This window comes from Benincasa hispida, chromosome 4 (assembly GCF_027475165.1).
Source record: "Benincasa hispida cultivar pf3 chromosome 4, pf3_genome.v1.1, whole genome shotgun sequence".
In the NCBI taxonomy this organism is placed as follows: domain Eukaryota; kingdom Viridiplantae; phylum Streptophyta; class Magnoliopsida; order Cucurbitales; family Cucurbitaceae; genus Benincasa; species Benincasa hispida.
The window spans coordinates 26,223,987-26,238,817 of record NC_143481.1 but is presented as its reverse complement, the minus strand read 5'-3'; the positions used below and the strand labels follow the sequence as shown (position 1 = coordinate 26,238,817).

The window sequence follows — 14,831 nt, the reverse complement described above, 5'->3', positions numbered from 1 at the left end:
TGAAACGGTAAGCGTCCGACCCGACCCGACCCGACCCGATGTTTCGAAGGCTCCGAAATTTAAGTCTATAAAAGAAAATAGAAAATAGAAAATAAATTTACAGTTGTCCCTCTCAAACTCTCTCTCTCTCTTCCTGAAGTCCGTTCTGTTCCTCTGACCCGTCTGACCCTTCACCCATTACAGACCCTGCAACCTCTCTCTTTTCTTTCTCTTCACTATTTTTTCCTCTCATAATTTAATCACTCTAAACAATGGCACAACATATCTTCTTCACAGATTAATCGAAACAATTGCTGCCCACAATCTCCAATCACCGGGACAGAGCTCTTGTTTTTCTCCTAATTTCATGTCGTTCTGTCTTTGATCTTCTTCTACCTTCAGCTCACACCAAGCTTCTCCACTTCCTGGTAAACCCCTCAACTTTTTTCTTAGGATAATTTTCACTCTTTTATTGTAACTGTTTTTTTTTTCTTTGTGGGTTTTGTTTCGTTTTTCTTCGTGGGCAATAATCCCTATTCGTTTTTTTTAGTCAATTTCTATGTCATTTGATTGTTGCGTATTTCCCCCCCTAATTTTGAACTACAGAATGTTGTGGGCGTTGTTGTGTTTGCCAATGGAAATTATCTTCATCTGTACTTTTTCGGGAAATTTACTCGGTGATGGATGGGGGGTTCTTTATAAGGACTCTATTTCGATGTAGGTTTGTTTTGTTTATGTGGGTGCTTCATTTTTCTCCTTCATTGTTAATTTTGTTACAGTGGACATCCATGGTTGAAGGAAGTTATTTATCTAAAGGATTTTCCCCCAGTTAAAGAAATTAGAAGATCATGTATTTTGTTATGCTTATGAGTCTCTAGAAATATTGAAAGACTGTCGACTTAGTTAAGGAACTTAAGCCTGTGTGTTCTTTATTTTCTTTAGCAGAGTTTTGATTAACTTCGTGAAATGATCATATATTTCAAAGTACATTTCGTGACTTGACATGGACGATTATTTTTGCCAGTAGAAGTGGAATATGGCTGGCAGTTCTCTTCTTCTTCTTCTTATTTTTAACATTTTATTTCCTTTATAACTTCGGCCCAAGATTGGTTTGGTGGGTTGTATAAGTTTCCATATTTATATAAAGCATTGGGACGTTCAATATTTGGCACCCCTGTTGGTTGTCGTGAATCGGAATGTGTTGTAGATGTCATTCTACTTTATGAATACTACAACGAGTTGAAATGGTGTTATTTTTGTATTCAGAATTAGTTTTTCTTCAAGATGAGCCGACCGACTACACGTAGCAAGAACAAAAGGCATAAACAAGAGGATAATGCTGATAACAGCTCTGATTTATTGAGGTAATAATGATTTTGATTTCCATTTTGTTGCACGGATTTGTAACCTGTATTAAGGAGTTTTCAATCAAGCTAAATCATTTACAGGAAAATTCACTCATCTGGGACAATAACCAACGATGACATCAACCAGCTCTATATGATCTGGAAGCCAGTTTGTCAAGGATGCCGGTTGAATACTAAGGATAACCCAAATTGTTTCTGTGGGCTGATTCCACCTCCTACTGGGAGCCGGAAGGTTGGACTATGGCAAAAGATTTCAGAAATTGTGCAGGCTCTTGGTTCAGATCCTTCCAAGGATCAACGGACTTCTCCCGACTTTCCTGCTGGTCTTACAAATCTTGGTGCAACATGCTATGCCAATAGCATCCTTCAGTGTCTATACATGAACAAGTGCTTCAGGGAAGGCATATTTTCTGTGGAGTCAGATGTTCTTAAACAAAATCCAGTTCTGGATCAGCTTGTACGACTCTTTGCTCTCCTCCATGCCAGTAAAATGGCTTTTGTGGATTCATTCCCTTTCATAAAAACATTGGAGTTAGATAATGGAGTCCAGCAGGATAGTCATGAGTTCCTGACTTTGCTTCTTTCTCTACTGGAGCATTGCTTGAGTCACTCAAAGGTTTCTAAAGCAAAAACTGTCGTTCAAGATCTTTTTCGTGGAAGCGTGTCTCATGTAACTACGTAAGTAGAAATTGTTTTGCCAATGTTTAGTTGAATAACTTTACTAATTAATATTTTGATTGCTTTATTGTACTGTAACTCTCTTTTCTCTCACTTTTTGATTGATTGATTATAGATTCTTTCATATCTCTTATGTACCTTCATCATGTAAATTATCCATATTCGAATAACGTACCATTTTGACAAGTTCAAACTGTTGTATGCTATTAAGTTTAATTGTTCACTGTAAGTCTGTATCATATTTGTTTCTTCCGCTATTGTATGATTAATTTGATGGTCAGTTCTTTATTTTGATCTAGTTAGCTATGCATGTAAGAAATCTATGTTGTGTGTTTTTGGCTAGAATCGTTGGTTGAACCAGTGATTTTAGTTTGAAATATACCACTTGGTGCCTATTTATTTTGATAAGGATATGGTCACTTTGGATTCTAGCTACTGCTTCCTTTCAATTTTCAATTTATTGGTCGCTGATTCTCTGTTCAGCGAGTCTAAAGTCTATTATGCCTCTTATGAAGCTATGCCCCAAATTTACTGATTGATTTTATGCACAAAGCATTGATTTATTGATTTATTGTCCTTTCTTTCAGTTTCCTAACCATTCTGAATTTTAGGAGGCTCCAACATTTCATGGTGATGAACTAGTTGTAGTTGTTCATGTTATGATGGTGCCCCTGATCACATCATTAGTAAAAATGAGTGGAGGATGTGATATTATTGAATTGAAAATTTTCTCTCCTCTAGAGACCTGCTTACTATTATTTTTATTATGGAAATCTCTTTTTTTGGATCTCTTTAGTTTATGTTGGTAGGACTAGGGTTGGGGGACAAGGTGAAGTTAGATTCTCATGCATTTCTTTCTAGGGGAAATAAAAGAACCTCCCAAATTGTTTCTCATCTCCCCTCTTTGTATGGCATTTTCTTCAATATATGGTCTTTTTTTTCTTATCAAAAGGAAAAAAAACTCTAAAAGTTTGTTCACTGGTTTTCTTTGATTTAAGTTTAAGTTGACAATGATATCTTGGCTTCATATTTAGGTGCTCACAGTGCGGAAAAGATTCAGAAGCCTCTTCCAAAATGGAGGATTTCTATGAGTTGGAGTTGAATGTTCTGGGCTTGAAAAGTTTAAATGAAAGTTTAAATGATTATCTTAGTGTGGAAGAGCTTCATGGTGATAATCAATACTTTTGTGAGTCATGTAAATCCAGAGTTAATGCCACTCGCAGTATCAAGCTACGTACATTGCCCCCTGTTCTAAATTTTCAGCTTAAGCGATGTGTTTTTCTTCCAAAGGTACTGAAAATCATCACATCTCTTAATTAGCTGTCAGTAGCTAAATGTCATTTGAGAAGTAATCACCAGATAATGTGTGTTTTCACGTTGATTCATTCTGTCAAATATAGACCATTTATTGAACTTCCTCGTTGGTTTTCAAAATTGTGATATGTTAATAAAAGATCTGACTAATGATATTTGCTTCATATTGTTGATTTTTGCTTATTTCCATTTTAACTTTTCCTTTGCGTTTTTGGTCGTTATCGTTGCTTTGTGTCAGCAGACTACAACAAAGAAGAAAATCACATCTGCACTTTCTTTTCCTGGAGTGTTGGATATGCGGGAGAGGCTAGCTGAGTCTTCTCAGTCTGAATCAATATATGACTTGTCAGCAGTTCTGATTCATAAAGGTACTGCTGTCAACAGTGGCCATTACATAGCTCACATCAAGGATGAAATTACAGGGCAGTGGTGGGAATTTGATGACGAACACGTCTCCAAATTAGGTCATCATCCATTTGGAGAAAAATCATCAAATGCTAATTCTAAATCTGTTAGAACTGAGTTAGCTGTTCCGTTGGGTTCCAAGGAAGAAGTAAATGCTACTGCTGAAGAGAATACATCGAATGGGGTTCTTCAGCAATCAACAGAGTCTGGTGTCCCTTGTCCCACTGATGTCTTTTCATCTAATGATGCCTATATGCTGATGTATAATTTAAGGTGCACGGGGAAGGCCACAAATGGAGTTACTCACTGTAATGTTAATAGTAAAGAAGTAGAAGGCAACATGGTTCATTTCCAGGACGGTCTGTTTCTTCCATCACATCTGTGTGATGAGATAAGTAGTTTAAATGAATCATATGTTATAGCTTGCCAAGAATATGAATCAAAGAAGGAAGTTGAACTGGGTTGTATCAATGATCGGAGACAAGAGGTCCGATCAATTTTGTCTGAAGCCCCTGTTCACTCACTTGAGGAACCTTTTTGTTGGATTTCCATAGACTGGCTTCGCCAATGGGCTGATAAGGTCTCCCCACCGTAAGTACATAAATAATATATTTACTTTTCCACTTGCTTGATGATCGTGTGTTTATGGGCTTCTTTCTCCTCCACTCCCCCTTTTTTAATAAAAAAGTAGTTAGGCAGCTAAATCCATCGTTAAGGGCACTGCAAAAAAAATAAAAAATAAAAAATAAAATAAAAAATAAAAAAAAGAAAACCGTATGGGAGATGCTAAGTGCTGTAAATAAGTAATGCATGGGAATCATATGTTTCTATTATTGCCTCCTCAAGGTTTTGTATTTTTTTTTCTGTGACAATTCAACTGCTTGAGAACTCCCAGGGATATCTGGCTTCTTTTTATTTATTACACCTTACTTTGTTATGGTTTGCAGCATTCTTGATAATTCACCTATACAGTGTTTGCACGGAAAAGTTCCAATGTCAAAGGTAACCTCCATAAAGAGATTGTCCATGAAGGCTTGGGATAAGCTATTCTCCAAGGTATATGCTTCAATTGTTCCATATAGAATTTGACGCATTGGTATATCTCTCCTTGGAATTAGGATTTCATCCTTGTGTGATTCTTGGTACTTAAATTGTTCTTGATGTTCTTTTTAGCACTGAATTCATTTTTTTTCATATGGCTGACTAATATTTTTGCATTCTTGTAAAATTTAGTATGATGGGGGCCCGAAACTGACGAATGAAGATATCTGTATGGATTGCCTTATTGCTGGTGCTCGAAATGTAGTTTGTGCTGACAGCTACAGAGACCGAAGAATATCAATGAAAGAAATTGCATTAAGTGCACTTTCGGGCAATTATCCAAATGGAGCATATGTTGTTTCTAGGACATGGTATTGTTTCAAAATTCTTGGGTTCTCTTGTCATGCTGTTTTGGTGATGCTTCTTAAAAATTGGACTTGCTTCTTGCTTGAGTGTTGAACTTCTGTGGCCTTGTTATATGTTGATTTCATTTCTTACCTGAAATTTTGCTGTTCTCACGACTGTAGTTGTTTTATCTTGAAAGCTTGTGTATTACTTTATTTTGAGGAAGAAACTATTGCAACAAAATAGGGTGGACGAAAGCTTCAACTTGAGTTCTGGAAGCTGCAGTTAAAACCTTCCAATTAACCGAGAGAGAAGAAGAAAATTTGTGGTTACAAAAATGTCTGGATGGATCAAGAAAGAGTTAAAAAGAGCAATACGATCCCTCAAAACAGAAAACAATCTACCATCTCAGTAAACAAATTCTATGGTTTCTTTAAAGACATAAAATCCAAAAGGAAGTGGACATGACTTGGATTCATCCAGATGGTCTTGGCTTCAGCTTTGAAAGTTTTATCATCAAAACAATATATACAGTAAGTTAATGATATTTCTGAGAATAACCATGTGTCAATTGAAAGAATAAAAAATATGTGCTATAATTTAGAAGCCATCAAAGAAAAGATGAAAGGTGGTCTTAAGTTCTTTGGTTTTATTGCACAGTATGTCAGTTTGGAGAGAGAGATCTTTTGGTATTCTTACATTGGCACCTTATCACGAGTATTAGTGCTATCCGAAAGAAGCTTTCATACGAGATCTTGACCTTCCCTGGATAGGAATTTGTCCAAATCCTGTTGAAAAAATTGACAATCGACTTTGGATTATGTTGTAATAGGCTTGCAACTGGAATTAGCTGTGGAGTCTTTTGAGCCAAAGCCTTCAATCCTGAAACTGAAAGTGATGAAGACAGAAGCGTTCACGATCTTCATTAGAGGAAACCACTTTGCAACTTCTCTGTCAAGTTTCCATTGAGATTTGACTCCCCAAAATGAAGAATCAGTATTCCAGACGTGACTGATTGGAGATTCTTGCTGTTCATCAAAAGGATAAATTCTAGGTAGTGGTAGAGAAATAGGCATCGCCAATCAAAAGATCCTCCCAAAATAAATATTATCTTCATTACTCACCACCAATTTGACTATGTGAGCAAGGAGCCTCTTCATTTTGAAGATGTCCATACTCCATCTGAGGACCTGTACAGAAATTGAGGAGGTGAAGAAGTAGACCATCAGTCACCTAAAGTTTAACCCTATTGAGCCACCACAATCACTTCCCTCCATAGTGCTTTTGTCTGTTACTGTGTCTAAAACTTCTATGCAGTTTCCTTGATCTCTGAGTTAATACTGTTCAGCCATATATATCATTCATGCTTCTCTATCATACTTGTAGGTTGCAACAGTGGGTTAAAAGGAAAATTCTTGATGCTCCTTCTGAAGCTGATGCTGAACCAACGGCCTCAATCAAGTGTCCTCATGGACAACTTTTGCCAGAGCAAGCTGCTGGAGCTAAGCGAGTGCTGGTTCCAGAAGATCTCTGGCTTCTCATATATGAAGATGCATTAGCTGTAAAACCTGATGATCCTACAGGGGTTCCAACTTTTCCCTCAGATGCAATACAATGTTCTCTGTGCAGTGAGGAATTATCTGAAGTGGCAGTTATGGAAGATTCTATAAGGTCATTTCATTATGTTCAAGTGAACTTTTTAGTTGATTTGCTTGAAGAATGACCTAACCTGTTTTATCTTTCAGAGGAGTGAAGCTTAAACAGCGACAAAATCACGAAAGATTAGCCGTTGGAAAATTCATTCCACTTTCTCTGCCTTGCAAGTATTATTTGGTGCCTACGTCATGGCTTTCAAAGTGGAGAAACTACATCAATGCAAGTGGAAAGAGTGCTTCATTTGTAGAGAAGCCTGAAAATTTGGATGGCGTGATCAATTTTCTGAGGTGTGAAAAGGTAATGTGACTTACTGACTTGATATTTTTTCGATTGTTGATTGTCCGTCCAGTAAAATATTTTTAGGCAGCATTCAGAATGCATGGTGTTATTTGATTATTCAAATTTTTATACCTTAGCTTAAAGAAAGGAAATTCTTCTGGCTCAATTTGACTATGATTGTGAAGCATTGTTCTAAATATTTTCTATTGATCTTATGATAATTTATCTTAAGAACCAATCAAGGAATTTCATTATATTCATATCCCTTCTAATATTAGATCGTTCAATATTTTTTGGTCCTTTGCCGGGGTAACTGAAACGAAGATACATTAGAGAATATTATTGTATATAAAAAAGTATGTTCATGTAAGACATAAAGGAATGATTAAATATGGGACTATAGGGGTGCATTCAATCCTCAAAAATGAGGATTTGATGAAAAAAGATAATATTAAATATAAATATACAATCTTTTATCATATAAATCTATTAATCATGGAGATAATAAAGATTCATATATTTACGAATTATTGGTACAAGTAAAAAGTAATCAAGATAGTTTTTATAAATACAATGTTTCAGATCTTTTACTCTCTTAGCTTGAGCTCGTGTGAATTGTTTTTCTTCTAATTTTGGAATGATTGCTTTAATTTGACTCATGTACATGCATCTGGATGCAGCATTCACGCCTCCTTGAAAGACCTCCTGAGCTGATCTGCAAACGTGGTACGGTGCAGCAGAAGTCCGCTGTAAGTATACTGCACAAGTTTATTTGAATGCAATATCTTTTCTTTATATCTTAGAGAAATTTCTTGAACAATCTTTTTTCCTTGCAACATTATTTATTTTATTTTACTTTTATATATATATTATTTCTTATTTTTTTGGGAAGAAATGAGATCATATATAAATGAAAGGTAAAAAGAGAGAAAATAGCCCACAAGCCCGTGGGAGGGTCACAGAAAGCTCTTCCACTTGGTCATCAAAAGTATAAAGAGACTAATCGAGAAAATATTAAAACAACAACACCAATATAAATATAAATCTACAGAAAGAATCCTAGTGAAGTAGGGAAGCAAAAAAAAGCTGGCCTGAACACTATCGATACCAAAAAAAGAAAAAAAAAAAAAGCAGGGAGGCAAAAGAGTCCTATGAGTTGTTGAAAAAATGAGTATTCCTTTCCAACCAGAGTTTCCATATTAGAGCATTGGAAGCTGTTCCTCAGCTCATTGGTCGTACGCCCTTTAAAGGGCATGCAAAGATGCTTTAGTGGAGTGGGGTGTTTGCTCTCCTTTGGAGACTTTGGTTTGAAAGAAACTCAAGAATCTTCAACAACCATGAGTCCAATAGGGTGGTGTTTTGAGATCTTGTCATACTTGCTTCTTCTTGGTATAGTGATTCTAAATTATTTTGGAACTATAACGACTCTCAGATTGTCACCAGTTGGACTTCTTTTTTGTAACCATTTGGTGTGTCATGCGGGGTATACCTCATCTCTCCTTTTTGTAAACTTCTTTTGATAATAAAAACTTTGTTTTTATTTTTTTATTTTTTAAAAAGCTTTGGTCATGTTGAGCCATAGGGTCTTCGAAAATTATTTGATTACATAGACACCACATAGTTCTGAGTTCAGTTATTATTAATCATTTGGAAATGTTGTTTTATAATGTTCGAGTTCTTTTATTTTTACTTTTTCTTTATTATTTTAATGTTTTAAATATTTTTCTGTTTTGAGGGGAAAAAATTAATTTTTGACACTTGTTAGGTTGTATCAATTTGGACCACCCTAAACTTTCAATTCAATCAAATTGGACCCCTAAATTTAAACAAGTGTTGAAATTTTTACCCATTTTTCAAAATTTGCTAACGTGCCCACTAATTTTGACAAAAATAGTGAAAGAATCTTTATAAACTCATTACTTTTAGTAAAATAAAGTTTTGCACAAAAAAAACTTTGACCCATACACGAATTAACCATTAAGTAACTTTGCCAAAATTCATAAATTTTGGCAACAAAAAAAGGGCTCTTATCCCATTCTTCCCTAAAATTTTATTAATTTCATAATGTATATAAGTGTTAAAGTTCATTGAACATATAAGAGAACTTTTCTTTACGGTACTTGAAGCAAGAACTCGTCAAAGAGTCAATTGCAACACTCTTTAAAGTTGAAGATTTAAGATAGAACTCGACAAGTTTTGGTGTCAAAATTGATTTTTTTTTTCCTTTTCTCAAATCATACACTGCAACTTCTTTTACACAATTTCTGAAATTTACTCTCATTCATGGTCAATCATGTGACTATAAATCTTATGAATTTAAAACCAATCCTTTCCCTTTACATTTCATATTTTTTTACGTCTTTCTTTTTTGTTCCCTCAATTTTAGGCAGATGTTTTAACAATCATTTCAGAGAACGACTGGAAGTTTTTCTGTGAAGAGTGGGAAGGTAGTGAGGCATGCGGCATCTCTGCCGTGGTTGAGTCAAGTAGCTGTGTAGGGAATGATATGGATGGATCCTCCAAAGAGAAGACAATGACTGAAGAGGATCTCTGTTCCAATGATGAAGTTAACAATGGGGACTTCAAACAATTTCTACTTAAGACCGATCCTGAGGTAATCTTCCATTTTCTAGGACTTTTTTTTCTCTCTTTATTATTATTATTTAATTGCAATACAATACTCGACTTTCGTTGAGAAAAATATTAAAGCAGACACAGGCTTATAAAAATGGAAAAAGCCCTCAGAAAGGGAGTCAACTACAAGAAAAGGCTCCAATCAAGTAAAATAAGACTTAACGAGTAATAATTACAAAAAAAAAAAAAAAATCTAGACACTGAGGTCAAGAGATCTAAAAAGGACCAAACATCACATTTGGAAATCTCCCCTACCCATGAAAATTTGATTGTTTCTCTTGCTCCACAAGCCCCACAAGACAGCACACTCCAACCTGCCACAGAAACAACTCCTTCCCAACCTGCCACAAAAACAACTCTTTCCTATGAAGGGGCAAATGGAAGAATAGCTCCTCCATCGACCCCTTGAGCCCCTTAATTGTAATATTTGTTAATAAAAGATAAGCTTTTCATCAAACAAAATGAAATATACAGAAGGGAGAGATGATGAGATATCCTCCAAGCCCTGGGCCTAAGGAGTTCATGAATAACTCTTCAATTCATGTTGAACAGGTGGAGGAAATATTTGCTATAGCTTTAGAGAGAAAACACTAAGAAGAAATTATTAAACAAACAAACTACAAAAATTAATTTAGGCTTCTTAAAACATTTCAAAAAGTTTTTCAATTACTACAACCAAATATCTCATAGAAGTTTCTTAGCCAAGCACATTAGAAGCTTTCCTTCTGAAAATTTTCATTTTTTTGGCTGAAAAGAATTTTTGGAACCGAGAGGTGGATCCCATGGCATGTAAAATTTATGGTTAAAGATTTGTATAACCATTTTGGTCGAGGAGCTTTCTTGCCTCCCCTATCCTTTTTGCCAACAGTTCTTATACAATGAGTTGGTGCTCTCCCCCTGGTGGCAGCACTGAAATCACAAGATTCAATATTTTAATCCTTTCATTATTAACGTTCTCGAGAAACTACTTAGTAGATCGGTTTTTATCTTTAAAGAAGTAGTGGCAAAGGCAATTGATCATATGGTCAAATTCTCTTACCTTTGCATATTGAATTACAAACTAATGGCTAGATACTAAATAAAGCTTGAAGTAAATACATAATATGATCTGTTCCCCTTTCTTTGACCTTAAGAAGAAGTTCTTTGACCTTAAGAAGAAGTTTTCTGTTTCTCTCAATACATATCATCTATTAATTATATATTGATAGGTTTTAAAGAAAGAAAATTGTTATGGATTAGATATGAAATGGGTTGAATTTCTCAACTAACTTGTGATATGTAACTTCTTGTCTTAATACTAAAAATCTTGCTTGCTTCATTGGTCCTGAATGGTCTGTCGATGGAGCAGATATGTGAAGAATGTATAGGAGAACGAGAAAGCTGCGAGCTAATGCAGAAACTAAATTATACTGGAGAGGATATTTGTGTATATTTTTCCCGTGGGAAGGAAGCTCCAAAATCAATTTTGGAAGCCCCCGAGTCTACTGTTGATCCAGATCGCCGAATCTCAAAGCGTGCAAGGAAGACAAATTCAGGGAATTTTGTGAATCTGAAAGTTTCTGGTTCGACATCAGTGTACCAGTTAAAAATGATGATATGGGAATGTTTTGGGGTAAGCTTTACAGAACAGATGCCATATAGTGATTGTGAATTGCTTTGCTGAAACTATTTCTCATGCTCCATGCTTGAATAGTGTGCTTAAATATTTAATTTATTTATTTATGTTTTATTTGATGTTGATTCACATGTTTAGAGCAAGTAGCTTTGATTTGGAAATAAGCTGAAAGTCAAGTAGTTTAGAATACACTCCGAGTGTCTGACAGAAAAGCAAGGGTCTTGAGAGGTGAGCCCTATGACTAAAGATACACGAGGTCCTCAATGATAATCCTACAGAACCAGAGATAGTCTACTTTTTTCGATCTTTTAAGACATTTATGTGGGGAAAACTTAGATTTTTTCCCGTACATAGGCAGTTACTGTAGGTCTGGAGAACCACTCCCTCCCTCCTGTTTGTTCGTTTTTTCTTCTTTTTTCTTCTTCTTCTTCTTTTTTTTTTCCCCCTCTTTGAACTTGCATTTTGGTGAACCAAGTTTTGGAAAAATTTCCCAACCCAACAACTAAAGTTAAACAATCCTGATTATGAGCAATAATGCAACTTCTTGGAGTGCTCTTTCTAATACTAATTCCCCTAATGTAATTAATACTATTCAGGATGTCTTTTTGGAAACCTCTGAAGGCAGTCTGTTACGTTTATATTGTAACTTTTCATGATTCAAAAAAGAAGTTGAAAATATGTACCAACTAAAAATGGAAAAATAATTATTATGTTTTATGTTTTGAATTCAAGTAGAAAACTGATTTCTGCAGGTTGTGAAGGAAAACCAGATACTTCGCAAAGGTAATAGGATAATTGATGGAGAAACTGATACTTTGGCGGACAAGAATATATTTCCTGGAGACAAACTATGGGTAATGGATTCTGAGATTCATGAGCATCGAGATATTGCTGGTAATCACATTTTATTTGCTCAAAGTTGTATAATTCAAGTTGAAAAACATCAGTCAAATCATGCAACTTCTTCTCCTTTTGTTTTGATGTGGTTTGAAGTGATATTTTTCAGTATTTATGTACCACGGAAACAAGGGAAAATAATAAACTGAAAAATAACTTAGAAACAAACATTCCTATGGGAAGGGAAAGGTGTAATGGTAATAAATCCAGATTTGGGGTTGGCCATTGTCATGAAGTGCTCTTCATTTAGGTGCACTTAGATATACTAACTCTGTATGTTGCCTGCTCACTGAATTCTTGGATAAGCTCTATTCACCGAGGACCCATCAATGATATAACATGCCTCTCTTAATCTAGTTTCATCAATCATCACAATTATGTAAGTGGAAGCATCTGCATTTATAGATTTTTTTTGGGGCATTGATGGCTTACTGTAGACAGTGAGTGACTGTTATTTTGTCCAAGTCTGTTACTGCAGCGAACCATGATCTTCTAACAAAGTAATACGTTTTACTGCCATCCATGCCTGGAATCATGGCATTGTATTTTACAGCTTTCTTAGCATTCTCATAGGTTTTCAATAATTTTGGAGCTATATCTTTAAAAAATTGATCATTAATGTTCTTGACTTGTATGATTGTTGTCATGGACAGATGAGCTTTCTGATCCCAAAATGAACGTGCAACATACTGAGGAAGGGTTTCGTGGAACGCTTTTGGCTGCTAATGTTTCATCTGAAGTTGTTTAATAAGCATTGAAACATGAGGGGCTCCTGCTGCCTGTATTTACAAAATTTTGTAGATGTTCATAATGAGGGAAAAAACTATTGCCCTATGCTCAGCATTTTGATGTAAGTTGCACCTTTATTGTCTCTTTTCAAGTCTTGCCATTTCTAGATTTTTTATTGTGCTAGTGAATCTTGTCACAGTTGCTGAAAACCACATGGATGGAACCCACAGATTTTTTTTCCTTTTTTTCTTCTCATGGAAACCACAGTTTGTTTTGGTCTGCCTAGATTGGAAGCCTTTTTTGTATTAGGTGTTTTTCTTGGCGGGGGTGGCAAACCCTTGGCTTTTAGGCTGTTCCATGATCTTTTTATTTTCCGAATATATGATTTCTCATCTAAAGAAAGAATTTTGTCGTAAAAGCTTCTGCTGCTATTATAGAATATCTAGATTCTCAAGGATTGGTTAATGGACCTTGGTGTATCATGGTGTAATAATGATTTCTGCTCAAACGAGATGAACATGATGAAGTCTGGAGATTATTTGATGGTTGAATTACATATTTAGTCTAGTCCTTGAACTTGATTTCGTTCATAAACTTTAAAAAGTGTCTAATAGATCTTTGAACTTTTAATTATGTATCTGATAGTCAACTTTCAATTTTGTGTAATAGGCCCTTGACATTATTCACATCTTTTAATAAATTAATTAATTTCATCTAATCAATACAAAATTGAATTTTATGTCTAATTGGATCCTAAACATTAAATTGTGTTTGGTATGTCTGCAAATTTAAATAAACGATAAATAGGTCACTGATCTATTAGACCTAAAATTGAAAGTTAAGAGATCTATTGAACACCAACTTGAAAGTTAAGGACCAGTAGACACTTTTAAAATTGAGAGATCTATTGGATACAGAATTCAAAGTTCAGTGAATCTATCAACACTTTTTGAAGTTCAAGACTATTAGACAACTTTATATGTGGAGACTGAATTTGTAATATAACCTTGTTTGATCCACAAAAAAAAAAGGCTTATTCAAGTTGTGACCAAATCATAACTAATAGCCTTTTTGAACTCCATTGTCTTGTGTTGCAATAGTGAAAAATAAAAGCAATTTTCATTTTACGTTTAAATTCTTAATATTCCTAATACTTAAAATATTTGAATCTCTTTTCGTTTATATTGGACCTTACTAAAACCTCCATGTGAAGGTTTTCTATGCAAAAGGTAAAGTCTTGTCTGCCCTGTATTTGCGTGTAGATCTTATAATCTCCTTGCATTTATTTCTAGTCATATTCTGTCAAAGCTTATGCCTTTAACATTCACTTTTTGTTGGATGAATTGCACTTCATGTATTGGTTGAACCGAAATGCTTAAATTTCCAGTCCACTCTATTCTTTTAACACGTTGCATTGTATCTATGCATAAATCTTGCAAAACATTTGTTATTGAGTCAGTTAGTTGTGTCGTTCATATTGCAAACTGCTTATGTATTTACCTTTTAAGAGTCTGCTACCATTTTCAGAAACAGCTTGTGAATTGGATAGAGGAACTCTGTGTTTTCTGTAATCAGAGAAGGGAGCCATAAAATGGACTGTGGGATAAATTGGTTTGGGATTTGCTTGGACGATGTTACGGAAGACAGAATGTAAAATTATGCTGCAGATTTTGATTGAGCCTCAACCACAGAGCTAGTCATTAGTTTTTCCTTCTTCACATACGTTGGCTGTATATCATGTTTAAAATGTCAAGGACATTTGAATTTGCTGATTGCTCCTTTACATGATGTATAAAATGTTTTAGTGGTAATGATGCAATATTACAGTGTACAAGTCTGTCTTTCTTCTGCTAGATATCAGGAGAGAATAAGATAAGGACCATTGCTTTGTA

At 35.0% G+C, this 14,831-nt stretch overlaps 1 protein-coding gene across 3 annotated transcripts; it reads left to right on the top strand.

Annotated features, from left to right (window-relative positions):
- Positions 1–99: 99 nt before the first annotated feature.
- Positions 100–14,831, top strand: LOC150036601 (ubiquitin carboxyl-terminal hydrolase 26-like). Of its 3 annotated transcripts, none has more exons than XM_090313038.1 (15): positions 100–407; positions 1,246–1,343; positions 1,474–2,024; positions 3,059–3,314; positions 3,580–4,334; positions 4,691–4,799; positions 4,977–5,155; positions 6,516–6,800; positions 6,875–7,082; positions 7,745–7,813; positions 9,451–9,678; positions 11,047–11,310; positions 12,066–12,207; positions 12,864–13,060; positions 14,467–14,831. In XM_090313038.1, exons 3-14 carry the CDS (start codon positions 1,480–1,482, stop codon positions 12,956–12,958), a joined length of 3,135 nt encoding a protein of 1,044 aa, XP_090169164.1. In that variant the 5' UTR covers positions 100–407; positions 1,246–1,343; positions 1,474–1,479; the 3' UTR covers positions 12,959–13,060; positions 14,467–14,831. The 3 variants fall into 3 exon arrangements, with proteins under 3 accessions (XP_090169164.1, XP_090169165.1, XP_090169163.1); XM_090313039.1 differs by having other exon boundaries at positions 1,428–2,024; positions 9,476–9,678; XM_090313037.1 differs by having other exon boundaries at positions 1,428–2,024.